A 17,396-nucleotide genomic window follows, 5' to 3' on the forward strand; every position below is an offset into this window, starting at 1 on the left:
GGTTTACATATACACGGTTTCTAAGCTTGTGGGTCAGGGCACAAAAGCCTGTGAATCCACAGCAAGCCGAAGGAGGTGTCTTGATGACACCACAAAGCTCCAGGCTTTCAGGGTCTTTGTTTCTGAGCCTCTAGGACTTTTGTTGCCAGTTTTCATGTTGTTGTGCAGGAGCTGTTCATTCAGAATTCTGTCCGGGTAACTTGCCGTCTACCTTGTGAAGTTAGCATCTTCCGGTCCAGCCTCCCACCCTGTAGAGTCCTCAGCCGGTGCATCTGGCCACCTTGTTCCGTGTTGTGCAGCTCAGCTCTGGCCAGCAAGGAGGAGGAAACAAGAGGAGACCTGGTCCCCTAGCTAGGTCTCCGGGCTGACAAGCATGTGGGTCTCCGGGCAGAGGCTTCCTAGATGTGGTGAAGCATAATTAGCTGATAAATAACCGTTTTTCACTCTTCCCCACCCCAGGACCACCCCAGCCTGTCTGCCACAGAGGAGACTGACACCTCCACCACGACCACCAGTGCCTTCACCATCCACGAGTACTTTGCCAGGCGCATGGCGGAGCGGAAGAGCAAAGCTCAAGGCATGGCTGCAGGGCCGGAGGCTTCAGAGACCCCAGTGGAAAGGAAAAGGGGGAAGAAAAGAAAGAAAGAGGCAAAAGATAAAAATGTGGAAAACCACATCCAACCTAAGGCCAAGAAGAAGAGAAACCAAGTGGAATGTGAGCTGGGGGACCCTCGCTGGGATGAGAATCCGGGGGCTCCTGCTGAGGCTGGAGAGGGTCACGTGGGTCCACTCGACAACCAGGACTCCCCGCCAAAGCCCAAAAAAAGGAAAGAAAAGGAAAAGGGAGCAAAGCAAGTTGAGGCAGCAGTGGATAGTACTCTAGATGAAACACCAGTGAAAAAGAAGAAAGGTTCCAAATAAGTTCTCTGGAGCAGCGCCTCCCAGCTCCTCTGCTGCCAGGGCGCTGCCAGGACAGACTCCCCTGGCTGGGCGTCAGGCGGGTTCACCCAGGGAGCCGTGTGCGCACCGCCTCCAACATGCCTGGCCCCTGTCGCGTCTCGCCCACACCACGTTTTCCCAAATCCTATTCCCAGAACTTTTCAATGTTCCAAATCATGGCTGTCACACACAAATAAATTCCTTACTGGACTCTGAGTCCTTTGGCACATTTATTCACCTTCATGTGAGCACAGCGTTATATGTACACACACGTGTGTGTGTCTCTCACTGTCTGTATTTGCTCTTGGTTTCCTTCAGTAACAATGAACTGTGCTCACTTCTGAAGGACTTAGTCTAATTAAAGGATTAAAAGGCATTCAGAGAGTTCTTTTTGTTCTATAGCCAGCCCGCGCATTTTTGCCAAGTCGGTTTTATATGATTACATTCTCAAATCAGAGAGTTGTTTTGGTCTGGTTTGGTGGTGATGGGGAAATTGCTTTAATGCTCTCTCTTCCACTGAGCAGTGACAGCCGTGTATTTTGAGGTCTTCTTCCCCAAGACTACAGATTGGAAGCAGTGAGGTGACAGTGGACACAGTTTAACTTCCCAGCTCTCACAGGAGGCCTCTCGCGGTTCCTCAGCGGGAGTCGGTGGTCAGATACGCATCCCTGAGGACAGATCCCCTGGAGAGGGCTCTTCTTCACCGCTGACCATCAAGAGATCCTCAGTACGCTAAACAAAACAAAACAAAAGAATGAGACTCTTAAGTTTATGAAGTTAATTTCATCACGACTGAGACTGCCATAATATTAATAAAATAAATGAATATTACATAAAGTGTAAAAGATACCTTCAGCCTTGCTCACACCAACTGGTGTCACCTCCTGTGTTTATATGCGCCCCGACACACCCTGGCGTGTCTGCCTGTGTGATGGTTCAACTCTCTACACGCGGGTTTCCCCAGAAAACTGCAGACACCGTCACACCCTCTTTGGGACACAGAATGAAAAAGGAAAGTGCAGCTGGTTTTGCGGTCCAGCGGTGGTTGCCTCTCTCCCGCTCTCTTTGTTCTCTTGACCTCTGCTTTCTTCTCTTCTGCGACCTTTCACCCTTGCACTCCCTCACCCCTGCTCCCCTCTTATTTTCAGTTCCCGGTTTTCCTCTCAGCCCTTGCTGGCTGCCTGCTCCCCATCCCGCAGACCTGTCTGGAGCCGCGGGGCTGTGGCACGCGGGCTGGCAGTGTGCTGCCTTCCACCTGGCTTGTAGCTATTCTCCTGGATAAGAGGAATGAAAACTCAACCACCACCTGATGAGCTCGTGCCCTTGACCTGAACCCCTGGGGTCACACATTATATATGAAGAAGCATGGCCTTGAGATTCTTAAAACAGAGAAAGTGCATGAAGTACGTTTGATTTTAGTCTCCTAAGACTCTGAATGATGCTAACTGCTTAAAAGTATACAGGCACATACCACAGGGAAAATTCTTATGAAGTCGAGCTTCTGAGTTTATTGTGGCCCTCAGCATTCAGAATTCCAAGCAAGGTCCAGTATAATAAAGCACCAAAGATTTTTAAAGTCACTTTTCTTCCCAGAAGGCACATGCCCAAGGTATCTCTGCTTGTCCTGTCTTGTAATGAAACGAGTTTCAGAAGGGAGTGGCCATGTAGAAAACCTAAAGATAATTATCTTTATATGTATATAGACTGGGGTGGGTTTGTTTCTTTTTTTGCCTTTTATTTACTTTGACTTCCTTTACCAATAAAAGTGAAGAGTCAGAAGAATATGCTGAATTGTGTGCAGGGGGAGGAAGTGAATGGGCATTTAGGGAGCAGGGAGCTGCACACCAGTCATCTGGGGTTCAGGGGCTGGTGGGAAGAACAGAGGAGGGAGGGGCTGCAGGGAGCTCTCGGAGTTGGAAACCCAAGGCAGTGACATCGCAAGACTAGTTAAGTGTGACTCTCACAGAGAGCACCTGTAGACTGTGATGATTATTTTAATGGGCCACAGAAAGAACCAAATGATTTTAATAATCAAGAGGGCAGCCTGAGAAAAAGGCACACACGCAGCAAAGAGCAGACAGTGTGACCATTTGCTTTGACACAGCATCTTTTATTTTCTCTAGAAATGCTCGGCTTTCATTTTTCTGAAGTAGCTCTTTCTCAGGTCACTTAGTTTTCTGGATCTAAGGTGGAATTTAGAACAATGAAGTGCATGCTCTCTGGACACTTGAATTTCATAGGTATGATACTTTAAAAACAGTTAATATATGAGCCATGTTTTTTGCCTTAGGTTATCTCACTAGGTGAAAATATATTAATACTGTAGCTGTCAATGCTTTCTTTGGCATCCTACAATTTTAAGAGGGGGAATGTAGGTGCCCAGGAAAATCTTTCTGCCATTAAGGGGTTCTTAAATGTTGTCGGTGATGCCCTTCTTTCCTTTACTGTTAATTGTAATAGAAAATAATTATCACTACATGTGGTCTTATGTGCCCGGCCTTGTTCCAAGCACTTTAAATAAATCAACTCGTTTAGTCTTCAAACAACCCAGTAAGATAACTATTATTGTTATCCCCTTTTATGGGTAAACTGTGTTTTATAAAAGGACCTCTTTCAATTTTTATCACTAGGTTGGTGATGCTCCAGTCCCTTCTCTTCCCTGGCCAACACACCCACAATTTTTTATTTAGTCCTCACCCTTGTGATGTCACCTGTCCTAGCAAAAAAATTTTGTGTGTGTGTGGCCATGGCCATGCAACATGTGGGATCTTAGCAAGAGTTTCTATGGCTGATGCTCTTCACATGCCCTGGTTACTTTTAAATGAGAATGTATGTGAAAGCAGCTGGCAAACTGCAAAGAGTTTTACAGTTAACTTGAGTTAGTATTGTTTATACAAACTGTGGAAAATACTTTTGGGTTCATGGCACGTCAGAGATTCTCAATAGGTTTTCTTTTCTAATGTGGTCAAGAGGTTGGTGGGATAGTGTGTGAGTAACTCAGCTTCCTTAAACCGTTCGCCAGTCTATGAAACAAAGATGAAATTCCTTCCAATTTGTAGAAAATACTCATGCTACTGAAAGATGAAACCAAAACGAGCATTTCTTCATACCACAGCGTGTATCTCTTCTCTACTCACCTGCTGGCTGACCCTGGCAGGACAAGCCAGGACCTGCCTTTTTTAGGAACAACATCAGAGAAACGTGTCAGCACCGTCTGCCCCAGCCAGCGCAGCCTCTGGTCTGGCCAGCAGCGCCTTCCTTAGATTTGAGTAAGAAATTCCCTGCCGTCACCCTGTTTGTCTCGCAGGTTCTGCAGCCACTGCAGTTTGGAGCCTGTTGCACTGGCTTGTGGAGCTGGCCAGGTCAGATTGGATGCTCCGATATCAGGTTTTATAGCGCTCAGTTATTACTGAGCAAATTAGTATCGTGTCCTAATAAAGAGGATGACTAGACTGCTTGAGGAAAATATGCTCTTCAGTTAGGAAATCCTGAATACACTCAAAAGTCATGCTCAAAGCCGTGATGGGGTCCGCGCAGGAATGCAGATAGAGGCGGTGCGTAGGAAAGGGTAGGTAGGAATGGGCGCATCTAGGTTGCCAGTGAGGAGTGGCTGCAGGGTGCTTTCCTCCCACCTGAGCTGAACTTTTGCGTAAGCGCTGCTGTTTAATCACTAAATTGTGTCCGACTCTGTGACCTCATGGACTGGAGCCCGCCAGGCTCCTCTGTCCATGGAATTCTCCAGGCCAGTATACTGGAGTGGGTTGCCATTTCCTTCTGCAGGAGATCTTCCAGACCCAGGGATCAAACCCACGTGTCCTACATTGCAGGGGGGATTCTTTACCGCTGCATAAGTAGTCAACTTTTAAGGAAAACTACAGTACAGTGAGTTATTTGACCAAAGGAAGAATTTCGTAATCAGTTTCATCTTAAATTTTCTGTTAGTATGTCCCATGTCGCATTTCCTCAGAGAAAAGTACATGGTTGCTGAAAGACATTTATTAGTTCTGAAAACGTCTACTGAGCCCCAACCTCAGGCTGAGCCCAGGCCAGTTCAAGACAAAGAAACAAATTCACTGCAGGGTCCACCCACCCTCAAGACCTACCAACTTGTGTCATTGAGAATGCGCTGCCATGCCCTGGGACGTACTCTGGGCCATACCTGACACCTGGCTATGTTTACACAGGCTTGATGGTGCTGCACCTTCCTCGGCTTTCATGCGGGTGTTATCAAGTTGGGTGGTGAGCTTTGGGAAATTCTTTGCTGACTCATTTGACCTGAACCTGAAGAGTGACTTTCTCCTACAATCTCCCTTATTAACAACATTTTTAACTCTGTGATAAATAAGCAGAATTATATGCACATCCTCCATATGTGTGTGTGCTCAGTGGTATCTCTCTGTGACCCCAGAGACTGTAGCCCACCAGGCTCCTATGTCTGTGGGATTTCCCGGGCATGAATACTGGAGTGGGTTGCCATTTCCTCCTCCAGGGGATCTTCCCAACCCAGGGATTGAAACTGCATTTCCTGCATTGGCAGGTGGATTCTTTACCACTATCCCACCTGAGAAGCCACATTCCTCCATATGGAGTAACCCAAAAATGTGTTTTGTGTAAGTGGGGAGTGTGAGAAAGACCCCAGCTTCTATCTCAGCCTCCCTTCCCCTTGTCCCTCCTGTCACCTGCACATCAGGTGAGGGAGCCAGGTGTGGAAGAACTAGAGGGGGTGGCCTACAGGTAGCCTCACTTCACCTAACAGCCGGGACACCCTTTGAACCCAGATGGAACAAAAGCCTATTAACAGGACTTCCCTGGTGGTGCAGTGGATAAGAATCCACCTGCTAACACAGGGAACATGGATTCGATCCCTGATTTGGGAAGATTGCATGAGCCACGTGCCACAGGGCAACTAAACCCGTGTGCCACAACTATTGAGCCCACACTCTGTAGCCAGTCCTCTGCAGCAAGAGAAACCCCCGCAGTGAGAAGTCGGCATCACAACTAGAGCACAGCCCTGCTCAAGGAGTCTAGAGAAAGCCTACACGAAGCCACGAAGACCCAGAACAGTCAAAAGCAAAAAGAATAGATAATTAAAAACAAACAAGCAAAAAACCCTATTAACAAACATTTGTTAAGAAAATGGAAAAGAGCTGAAGGCAGATCCCAATTCCATCCAGCCTTCAGAACCGGGGGAAATGAAGGTGTGAGAACTCAGGGGCAATGCCCAGCACCTCGGCTGGCAGAAGAGTCCCCTTCTCCCTCATCCTTGGGGCTTTCCCTGGTGAGGGGCTGCATGGGACCCCATGGGCTGTAGCCTACCAGGCTCCTCTGTCCATGGGATTTCCTAGGCAAGAATACTGGAGTGGGTTGGCAGGCAGATTCTTCACACGAGTGGCACCTGGGAAGCCCAGTGTTACAACTTTGGGATGTATCATTTTCCCCATTCAGGTCGAGGGCCTCTGGAGGCAGAGTTAATCTTTGTATTCCTGGAGCGCCCAGGACAGTGCCTGGCGCACAGCAGGTTCAGGAGGACCCTTAAATGAAGAAGCAAATGAAGAGACCACAGCAGGGACCATGCTCTGAAGGCCTGAAGTGTATCCCAAGATGAAGATGCTTAATCAGGGCTGCACTGCCGTAGCCACAGCCCCAACTTGGTAGTTCCTTCCAAGTCTCAATACGAGAACCCCTATGTCTGAGACCTCCACACCCAGCCTAAGGGCTTGATCACGAACTTCTCCCCACTTTACCCCTACGCCTTCCTTGTCACCTTGCCACTGGGAGCTCAAATGGCCCCTCTCAGGGCCCCATTCTCGAGGCTCCCTTCCTCCAGTGGTGGTTGTAGAATTAAACGAGAAAAGGACTTAGTGAAACACCTGGAGAAGAGCCTCAATGCAGTTCCTCTCTTCCTCCAAGCCCAAGCGGAGAAATGAACATAAGAGCTGCCTACAGGAAATCCCATGGACAGAAGAGCCTGGCGGGTTACAGTCCACGGGGTCACAAGAGTTGGACACAACTTAGCAACTAAATCAGGCTTCCCTCGTGGCTCAGCTGGTAAAAAATCTGCCTGCAATGTGAGAGACCTGAGTTCATTCCCTGGGTTGGGAAGATCTGGAGAAGGGAAAGGCTACCCACTCCAGTATCCTGTCCTGGAGAATCCCATGGACTGTATAGTCAGTCCGTGGGGTCGCAAAGATTCGGACACGATTGAGTGACTTATCACTTTCACTTCACTTTAGCAACTAGATCACCGCACGAACTGGGGACCCCAGTCATGGGAAGGCACTGGTGGCCCCTCAGAAGAGGAAGTACTGGCAGCAAAGCCAGCTCCCTGGCACTGGGGGTTCCCGAACCCCTTTGTGGGTGACCAGCTCTGGGTGCAGCAGAGGAAGGTGTGGCCAGATCATCCTGAAGACATAAGAGTCCCAAGAGGGCTCAGCACTCCCACTGGGAGGTGAGCTGTGGGCTGGGCCCTGAGGCAGGCTGGGTGTGGTCACATTGACTCAGATTTCTCAGGTGACAGACTCCGGATCCTGCCCTCCCTGGGTCTCCTTGGTGGGCTGAGTCAAGCAAGTTGTTGCAATTCAGCCTGGAGGGATTACAACATCCTGCCATGATGGGGTGAGGTGCTGCCAACCTGAGATGAGCGCACAGTATGAGCCGGTGCCAGGAGCGCGGCGACAAGTGTACTCAGGCTTCCAAACCAGAGGACCCTTCCAAATATCCGTCCCTGAGAAAAGCAGTTCTGCTCTCCTCAACACCATAAGAGCCACTGTATTACATTCCCTGTCTTGAAGAAAGAGGCTCAGAGTTTCTAAGTACCTTGACCAAAGTCATTCGTTCATAAAGTAGCCATTGGAATGGTGTCTCCCCAGGCCCAAACCTTTCTTGATCCTGGAAAGGTGATGGGTACTACATTTGATTTTTGTTTTGAATAGTTGAATTAGTTTTGCTCAAGGTGTAACTTAGTCCATTTGAGCATGGAAGCCTGGGTCGGGAAGATCTCTTGAAAAAGGAAATGGAAACCCACTGTTGTATTCTTGCCTGGGAAATCCCATGGACAGAGGAGCCTGGCAGGCTACAGTCCATGGGGTTGCAAAGAGTCAGACATGTCTGAGTGACTAACACGTCACATCTTTTGTAGTTGAATCATCGTGCTTGAATATACTGTTTCTTTTTTCTTTTTTCTCTTTGCTTTTCAGTTTGGGGCCTTTTTATTGACATGTCCTCAAGCTCACTGACTCTTTGCTCAGCTGTGTGCAGTCTACAAATGAACCCAAAAGGCATTCTTCACTTCTGTGACAGTGTTTTTGATTTTGAGCGTCTCTTTTTTACTCTTTCCTGGAATTCCCATCTACCGGCTTATATTACCCATCTGTTCTTGAATGTTGTCTAGTTTTTCCACTAGACCTTTAGCACATTTAATCATAGAGATTTTTCTCTGTTTTTTGGCCACACTGCAAGGCTTGTGGGGCCTTAGTTCCCAGATCAGGGGACTGAACCTATGCCCTTTCAGTGGAAGTGAGGAATCCTAACTACTGGACCACCAAGGAGTTACTGATCACAGTTGAAATCCCCAGTCTGATAACCACAACATCCCTGTCATATCTGAATTTACTCTGGTACTTGCTCCTTCTTTTCAAACTGTGTGTTTTGCCGTTTAGTATAATTTGTAAACTTTTTGTTGAAAGCCAGACATGATGTACTGGGTAAAAAGGAATCTGGTGCTGCTTCCTGAGGAGGTCTATCCTCAGGGTTTGTCCTCTGCTAAGTTACCACTCTTCCATATCCATCTATATGTCTCTCCAGTCTCAGGAGCATCAGTTTGTCCTGTGTTTGGACAAAACCTCAGTGTTTGTCTCCTGAATGTGGCGGGGGGTGGGGAACGCAAACAGACCAGTTCTTCCCTACTGTATGTTTCTTCCCGATGACTCTCCTTTACTAACTCACACAAAACACTTCATTTCTGGTCACCAAATGTGTGGTTTTTCACCAAGCAATTCTCTGCAATACCACCTGGGTGTTCTACAATTTTAACTCCTGACACCATCTACCCAGAGATAGCATCAAACCCCACAGGTTAAGGATTCAGTCTCAAAAGACTGCCCCCCCCCAGGGGCCCCCTGCCACACTTCAGACCCCAGCTGCAAACCCAGGTTATTGCCTGCTTCTGACCAACAAACTACAGATCAGAGGTTCCAATACCCCGCTCCTTGGGTATGATCAAATTGCAAGAACTCAGGGAAACTCTTCCTTATGCTTACCAGTTTATTAAAGGATGAGATAAAGGATACACATGAACAGCCAGATGAAGAGATACATAGGTCAGAGGTCTGGGAGGGTCCCCAGCACAGGAACTTCTGTCCCCTGAAGCTGGGGGTGCATCACCCTCCTGATGTGGATGTGTTCATCATCTTGAAGGCTCTCTGAATACTGTACTTCAGGATTTTTATGGAGGTTTTTTCATGTAGGCATGATCAATTGTCAACTCTATTTTCAGCCCCTTTCCCTTCTCAGGAGGATGGAGGGTGGGGCTGAAAATTCCAAGCTTCTAATTATGCTTTGGTCTTTCTGGTGACCAGCCCCTGTCCAGATGCCCACCCAGAGTTACCTCAATAGAACAAAAGATGCCCCCAGTGCTCTTATCACTTAGGAATTTACAAGGGCTTTGGGAACTCTGTGCCAGGAACCAGAGGCAGAGACCAGTATATATTTTCTATTATCTCACATCCTGTGACCGAATTCTCTGATGGATCTAAAAAGATTGTTGATTTTTGGTTTGTTCATCTTTTTTTTCGTATTGTTAGAATGTGACTTGGCTGGTTTAAAACTCAACATTCAAAAAACTAAGATCACGGCATCTGGTCCCATCACTTCACGGCAAATAGAAGGGGAAAAAGTGGAAACAGTGACTGATTTTACACTCCTGGGCTCCAAAATCACTGCAGACGGTGACTGTAGCTATGAAGTTAAAAGATGCTTGTTCCTTGGAAGAAAAGCTGTGACAAATCTAGACAGTGTATTAAAAAAGCAGTGATATTACTTTGCCAATAAAAATCTGTATAGTCAAAGCTTTGGTTTTACCAGTAGTCACGTATGGATGTAAGATGTGGACCATAAAGAAAGCTGAGTGCCGAAGAATTGATGCTTTTGAACTATGGTGTTGGAGAAGACTCTTGAGAGTCCCTTGGACTGCAAGGAGATCAAACCAGTCAATCCTAGAGGAAATCAGCCCTGAATATTCATTGGAAGGACTTTGGCCACCTGATATAGAGAATTGACTCAATGAAAAAGACCCTGATGCTGGGAAAGACTGAAGGCAAAAGGAGAAGGGGGCAGCAGAGGATCAGATGGTTGGATGGCATTACTGATTCAGTGGACATGAATTTGCACAAACTCTGGGAGATAGTGAAGGACAGGTAAGCTGGCACACTGCAGTCCACGGGGTCGCAAAGAGTTGGACATAACTTAGTGAGTGAACAACACGAATGTGACTGATAACGTCTAAGCCCCTTGCATGGCAAACTAGAAACCAAAATTCCCGTTCTTTTACTTTTAATTCATCTGTATCTTTGTGTTTAAAGTGGATTTCTTTACAGTCACCATGCAGTTTGAGTCTTGCTTCTTTTTATCCAATCTGACAATTGCTGCCTTTTAAATGGAGTAGCTTGGTCATAAATGCTTATTGTGATCATTGATATGGTTGGGTTGTAATCTAACATCTTATAGTGTTTTCTATTTGTCCCATATGTTTTTTTGTTTGTTGTTTCTTTTCTCCTGTTTTCCTGTCTTGGATAAATTGGATTAACTGATTTTTTTTTACCCAGTCCCTGCCCTAAAGGAGTTTCAAAGTTAGTGGCAGTGGGAGCAGCATTCTGTTACATGATGTGAGCACTGCTTACGCAGGTGTGGTCCCTGGGAAATCTCTGCCAGCACGCACGTCTGTGCACTTCTCTGTGGGTACACTGAACCTCGGTGCTGCTGCTGCTGCTAAGTCACTTCAGTCGTGTCCGACTCTGTGCGACCCCATAGACGGAGCCCACCAGGCTCCACCGTCCCTGGGACTCTCCAGGCAAGAACACTGGAGTGGGTTGCCATCTCCTTCTCCAATGCATGAAAGTGGAAAGTGAAAGTGAAAGTGAAGTCGCTCAGTCGTGTTCGACTCCTCGCGACCCCATGGACCGCAGCCCACCAGGCTCCTCCGTCCATGGGATTTTCCAGGCAAGAGCACTGGAGTGGGGTGCCAAAACCTCAATGAGCACCTGATTAAAAAACAAAACATAAAATAATGGTAGCTTGAAACCCACCCAGTAAATCGATCACCTAGAGCCAAACAAATTAAGAAGTATCCTTGCTTTATCACACCAGAATTGCTGGCTGATGACAGAGTGCCCCGTGATGAGATCGCTATCAGTTCTGCCTCACCATGTCACTCATTATCCTGACATGTGTGCACAGAGGCTCAGAAAAGACATATTTCCCATTTTGTATTAATTATAGGCGACCCCTAGCCAGTTTCTCTTCTTCCTCTGAGACATTTGAAAAGAAGACACAGTAGAATTGAAGAGATAGAAACATACCTCCTTGAACCAGTTGTTAGTTTTTCTTGTCATTTGCTGGTTTTTCATTTAAATTCATCTGAGAGTTAGCTTCTGACCAAGTAGAGATCATTTCAGGGACTTTCCCTGGTGGTCCAGTGGCTAAGACTCCCAATGCAGGGCGCCTGGAGTCTATCCCTGGTCAGGGAACTAGATCCCATGTGACCCAACTAAGAGTTCGCCTGCTGCAACTAAAGGTCCCTGCTTGCTGCAGTGTAGACCCTGTGCAGCCATCACACACACACACACACACACACACACACACACACACACACAAATAAACATTAAAAAAATAAAGATCATTTCAGCGCAGTCATTCTACATGCATGCTCCCTTACAGAAGGAAATCTGATCATTGTTCAGAGTGGAGCAGGAGAAAATTAACGTAGAAAATGTCTGTTCTTGACATGGAACTCTCCTGGCCCTCGGTGCTAGGGAGGGGGCAAACACAGATCCCAGGATGAGCACCGCTTACCTGGGCGCTGTCTTGGGTACGTACGCAACACAGGCCAGCCCCTCAGCGGTTCCCTGGGCCTCCGAGGCTTTCCACCCTGTGTGCTGGCTGAGAGACTTGCTCAGATGTGCCCAGATGGGACTGGACTTCTGGCTCTAAGTCAGGATCTGTCCCCTATTCACTGAGAGATGTGACTGATCAGAGATAAACACACAGGTAGAGGGGCATTCTGTAGTAACCAGAGAGTCTGATCTGGGAAACCCCAAGTTTCTCTACCCCTGCGGTTTCTCTACTCTTGAATCCGAACATCAAGGGTTTTGATGTTACCAGGGGTCTCTGCTACCCACACTCAGGAGCAATGTCATCTGAAAATCCTATTCCCACCTCCCACAAGTGTCCTGTAGAGTAGCTGTCACATCTAGGATGCTGTGGAAGTCTGTCCAGGTGTCCTGTGTCCACTCAGGTAACCCTCCAGGTATATCACACATCTCTGCTGTCTGGTTTAATCCCCCCAAATTATTCTAAATCCAAGAACATGATGAATTTCTCCTAAACTTCTGACTGTGAAGAGATATCTGTTGGCTGAAAGAGAAACTCTGTTTCTTAGAGGGAAGTCAGGCCTGGAGGTGGCGGGGCAGGAGGAAGGAGAAGGCAGCCAGCAGGCCTAGACCAGGTCTCCCGCCTCTTCAGCATGCACCTTCCCTGTAGCCAACAGGGTTAACCCATTTGCTTTTCACCTTACCTTGAACTTCAAGTGCCCTTTGAGGAGGAAAGGTCCAGTGGAACTTGAGTGATGCATCTGGAGAGGGTAGACAAGCAGGGGTTAGAAGCACTTATGTTCTGATCAGAAGCACCAGAACTGGCACTAACCATCAGTGCTGGTGAAAAGCACTTCTGTCTGGAGTGGGGCTCTGATCTGAGTCGGAAGCCGACACAGGGGAGCCCCAGAACTGAGGAGTAGAGACCTGAGGATAAGAGATGTGGATTCAGGTCTCTGCTCTGCCACCTGCCTTATCTGGGAATTAATACTACCATCTGGGATGCCTAATTCACAGAGGGTTGTATGGAGGCAAGGATGAGCTGGGAATGACCTTTACAAGGACTGTCAGTGGAGCAAAGATAAATCTGTGTGAGCAAAGCTGATCATCCTGGTGATGATGATTTTGACCTCCAGCCTGGTGTGAGGGACAGAAAGCCCTGATAAGACACGTGCACAAAACCACAGAGGGTAGGGTTGGGAGCTGTGGCAGCCCCAGCTCAGTGTGGCCAACCAGATGTGGTCCTGAGCAGAGTCCAGGGTCCGGAGCCAGGGTTGCTGCCTCGAGGCAAGAATGTGTGCCCCCTGCCTTCTCTCTCCTTCTAGAATCACCAAAACTCTTCAGTTGGGAATAGAATCAGGAAAGATCCTCGAGGGGAAAGTTTTGTGGGCTGAACCCTATTAATTCTATATTTAAGGTCCCATCCGTTCATTATTGTATAACATTTCACAGTTATTAAAGGTGCACATTGAACTCAGTTCAGTCGCTCAGTCGTGTCTGACTCTTTGGGACCCCATGAACTGCAGCACGCCAGGCCTCCCTGTCCATCACCAACTCCCGGAGTCCACCTAAACCCATGTCCATCGAGTCGGTGATGCCATCCAACCATCTCATCCTCTGTTTGTCCCCTTCTCTTCCTGCCCTCATCGGGGTCTTTTCCAGTGAGTCAGCTCTTTGCATCAGGTGGCCAAAGTATTGGAGTTTCAGCTTCAACATCAGTCCTTCCAATGAACACCCAGGACTGATCTCCTTTAGGATGGACTGGTTGGATCTCCCTGCAGTCCAAGGGACTCTCAAGAGTCTTCTCCAACATCACAGTTCAAAAGCATCAATTCTTTGGTGCTCAGTTTTCTTTATAGTCCAACTCTCACATCCAATACATGACCACTGGGAAAACCATAGCCTTGACTAGATGGACCTTTGTTGGCAAAGTGATGTCTCTGTTTTTGAATATGCTATCTACGTTGGTCATAACTTTCCTTCCAAGGAGTAAGCGTCTTTTAATTTCATGGCTGCAATCACCATCTGCAGTGATTTTGGAGCCTAGAAAAACAAAGCCAGCCACTGTTTCCACTGTTTCCCCATCTATCCGTCACGAAGTGATGGGACCGGATGCCTGAGGTTCTTTCAAAAACACCATGTCAGGAATCCTGTATTATTCCCATTTTACTGGCGAAGAAATTGAGGCTGAGATCAGGTGAATGGACTATCATCACACCACTAGTAACTTGAAGTAACCGTTTCTGACTTCACGTCCTGTGCTCCTGTAAATGCTGTTCAGTGAACTACAGACCTAAAGGAAGATGGCGGGGAGGGGAGAGGGGAGAGAGAGGAGAGGAGAGGAAGGAGAGAGGGGAAGCAGGAGAAAGGGGAAGGAGGGGGGCAGGGACTGGAAAGAGAAGGAGGTGAGCAGCGAAGCAGGGAAGGAGGAAAGGAAACAGAAAAGGGAAGATGGAAAAAACTCATGTGAGAGAGAGGGGAGAGTTCGCACAATACACACCGCAAGAGTAAGGCTCAGTCCGTGAGCAGACAGGTCCACTGTCCCCCTGAATCTTCACATGGGAAACCCTTGGCTCTACTGTCCACGGATGCGGGAACCCGCATCCCATCCTGCGGTGGGTCCAAGCACCCGCAGGACCCGGCACTGCAGACTTATACATCTCAGTCCTTCTTGGCATAGTTGCCCTGAATCCACCTCGCTATCTCCACAGATGAACCTCTGCCAACAACTGGCCAGACAGGTCCTGGGCCCAGCGCTGGCCAGACAGGTATGGGGATGCCTCGGAGGACTTCCAGTCCTGGCCCCTCTCGCTCAGCCTTCTGAGCCCCGGGCTTTGGGGACCCTTGGAGCTCAGGTACCGAAGGTCGGAGAGGCAGCCGGGGTCACAGCTACCCAGCACCCCTGAGCGCCGCCCGCACCAGGGCGCGTTTGCATAAAGTTGCCCAGGTGAATCAATGAGTGGATTCAAATCAATGAAGAAACAAAGAAAGGGAGAGAGCGAAAGAGCCCGAGTTCCTGCGTGCTCACAGCTCACGCGGTCTGGGCGGAGCCCCTGCTGGCAACACGGCGTTTAACGCCAAGGTCCTGCACAATCCAGGCTCTCGCGCTCTGTCCGACGAAATGCCAGAAATTATTACTGTAGACAACAACCTCAATACCTATTCTCTCTGCCCTCGCCGTTTTCTCCATCTTGCTGTCGGACTTTGGAATCCTTCTGGACAACTCTACGCTCCCCGGCGCCGGAGCATCTTCCTCACCTGGTGCCTGACTGCGTGCACTCTGCTCCGGAACCGCGCACCGAGAGCGCCTGAGGCTGCAGGCGGGGAAGGGGACGCCCGCGGCCGGGAAGGGGGCGCTGTCCCCTAGAGGCTTCTGATCCTGCGGACCATCGTCCTGTCCGGGAGAGGCAGTGCAGTTAGAAAGGGTAGAGTCCTTCCAGGGGTCCATGGGTTGCCGCGCAAATACCCCTGCGGGGATCCTTTCTCTATCTCTACGACTAGGGTCACCCCTGGCCAGGTGCGGCCCTAGCCCCCCGAGGTTCACGGAGCATTCCGGTCTGGAGATTTTAATTGAGAGATTTCTGGCAGAGGAGTTCAACAGAGGAAACGGCCTAGGCGTCCCTAAATACGAAAGTCCACCTAGACCGCGGACACACTCACTATGCAAATCACCCCCACCCCTCCCGGTCCCCGGTGCTAGCCAGCTCCGCCCGCTCCACTCGGGGTGGAGAGCTGGAGCCTAGGGTGCTGCCTCTGGGTCTTGGCTGAAGGAGGTAGGAAAACTAGGCAATCTATTCTACGTGTAAAACCCGGGGCGCTGTAGGTTGCAAGTGGGACTTGAAAACGAGAAGTTGCATTTTTCCTTCCACTTACCAAGTCTTAGCCCTGGTGCTGCTTCCGGAGAGTACCTTGCCCACAGAGGCGCCTGTGAACTCAGTCACTGCACGCAGGGACCCTGAAGTCCAGGCTTAGAATTTATGGCTGCATGTGAACAGTTATGTTAATTTAACATCAACCGTCATTTATGTATGGAGTTTCAGCTTTCATACACAGCCCTGTGAGGTCAGTCTTATCCTCCTCCACATTTTGGACTGGGAGAGGAGCCCTGAGTCATGCATTAAGTAACCCAGCATTGAAAACAGGTCCTGCCTCCAGACCCAAACCCATGGTCCTCTCTCCCAGTGCCAGTGCTTTCAGGGTCACCTCTGCGGAGCCCTGCACTGGGATGGCTGCTCAGTAAATGCACGGTGGATCCGATTCCAGGATCGGATTCCTCAGGACTTCCCTGTTTTATATAGTAGCGTGTGTCTAAGCCATATCTGCTCACTCGTTTATTCATCCACTTATTCGGCCCTATTCACACGATAAAGCAGGATGAGGAGCTGTCCTCTGAGCAGGGCTTCCCATGCCCGATGGAGGGCCCTGAGCTTCCAGCCCGCGGGCCTTCCAGTGGAGGGCAGGCCCAGTCTGGTCTAGGGGGTAAGGTGGGGGCAGGTGTCAGGAGGAGGAGAACTCAGCAGCCCAGGTTGTGCCAAAGTCTAGGATGGTCAGACGGCAGGGGTGGAGGGACAGAAGGACTCTGCTCTGAGAAGCAGGACTGATGGTTAGCAGAGAACAGAGAACACAGGAAAAGGGAATTTCGCCAGAGAAAGGCCGGAGGGAGGGAGCTGGAGGCTGGGACGCCAGAGACCAGGGTGGGGTGGGGGTAAAGGTACAAAAAGAGAGACGACAGAGGCCAGGGTGAAGGAGAGAACTGAGGCTGCAGGCATGCTCTCTGAAGAGCCAGGGAGCTGCTGAGCATCGAGGGGACCCTCCAGTGGGTGCCACGGGGAACCCGAAACGGGATCCAGCCCCCCACCCCCACCCCAGTCTCTCTGGCTGCCCAAGTCGGCTGGGGTTGGGGGGCGAGATTGTCGCCGCCCAGGTCATTTACAAAAGCACGAAGTGTGTTCTGTCAAGAAGAGTTCAAAGGCCGGGTGTCACGGCCAAAAGTCACTCGTGCCCGGCCATTCCCAGCAAAACCTGTTTGGCTTCTATTCTTCGTAGGATTCCACGCACGGGAGGAGCCGGCGGAACCTGGCCCCGGGAGGCCGCGGCCAGTCGGGATGAAGGGCTGGAGTCCGGCTCCCGCTCCCCGGCCCCGCGATCACCGGCGGCTCCCTCCTCCCGACCGGAGGCACCTGCGCTGCGAGCTAGCGGGCCGAGGGGCGGCCCCGGGGCTTCGGGGCACTGATCCCCGGGAACCACCTGGGAGGCGGAGGGGCGGGCCGGGGGCGGGCGCACGCTGGGGAAGCGGCCCGCCTCCCGCCTCTCCTCCCGGCAGGTCGGAGCGGGGACGCTGCGGCCCGGGACGCAGGGAGGGGGCCCGCGCCG

At 49.7% G+C, this 17,396-nt stretch overlaps 1 protein-coding gene and 1 long non-coding RNA gene across 10 annotated transcripts in view; one reads left to right on the forward strand and one right to left on the reverse strand.

Moving 5' to 3' along the window:
- Window positions 1-1,155, forward strand: part of PINX1 (PIN2 (TERF1) interacting telomerase inhibitor 1) — a 65,790-nt gene extending 64,635 nt beyond the window's left edge. For both annotated transcript variants that reach the window (XM_019965810.2, XM_070794407.1), the window contains exon 7: window positions 460-1,155. In XM_019965810.2, the coding sequence (XP_019821369.1) occupies window positions 460-921 (462 nt within the window). In that variant the 3' untranslated portion in view covers window positions 922-1,155. The remainder of the gene's footprint in view (window positions 1-459) is intronic.
- On the reverse strand, window positions 1,151-17,351 carry LOC109562789 (uncharacterized). Of its 8 annotated transcripts, none has more exons than XR_011567997.1 (7): window positions 17,082-17,317; window positions 15,897-16,004; window positions 15,282-15,417; window positions 12,728-12,784; window positions 12,007-12,166; window positions 1,790-1,928; window positions 1,151-1,671 (listed from the first exon to the last, which is right to left on the reverse strand). It is a non-coding gene; the product is annotated as an uncharacterized lncRNA (long non-coding RNA). The 8 variants fall into 8 exon arrangements; XR_011567995.1 differs by having other exon boundaries at window positions 17,046-17,316; XR_002181218.2 differs by having other exon boundaries at window positions 15,183-15,417; window positions 15,897-17,329.
- Window positions 17,352-17,396: the final 45 nt, after the last annotated feature.

This window comes from Bos indicus, chromosome 8, assembly GCF_029378745.1.
Source record: "Bos indicus isolate NIAB-ARS_2022 breed Sahiwal x Tharparkar chromosome 8, NIAB-ARS_B.indTharparkar_mat_pri_1.0, whole genome shotgun sequence".
Taxonomy (NCBI): domain Eukaryota; kingdom Metazoa; phylum Chordata; class Mammalia; order Artiodactyla; family Bovidae; genus Bos; species Bos indicus.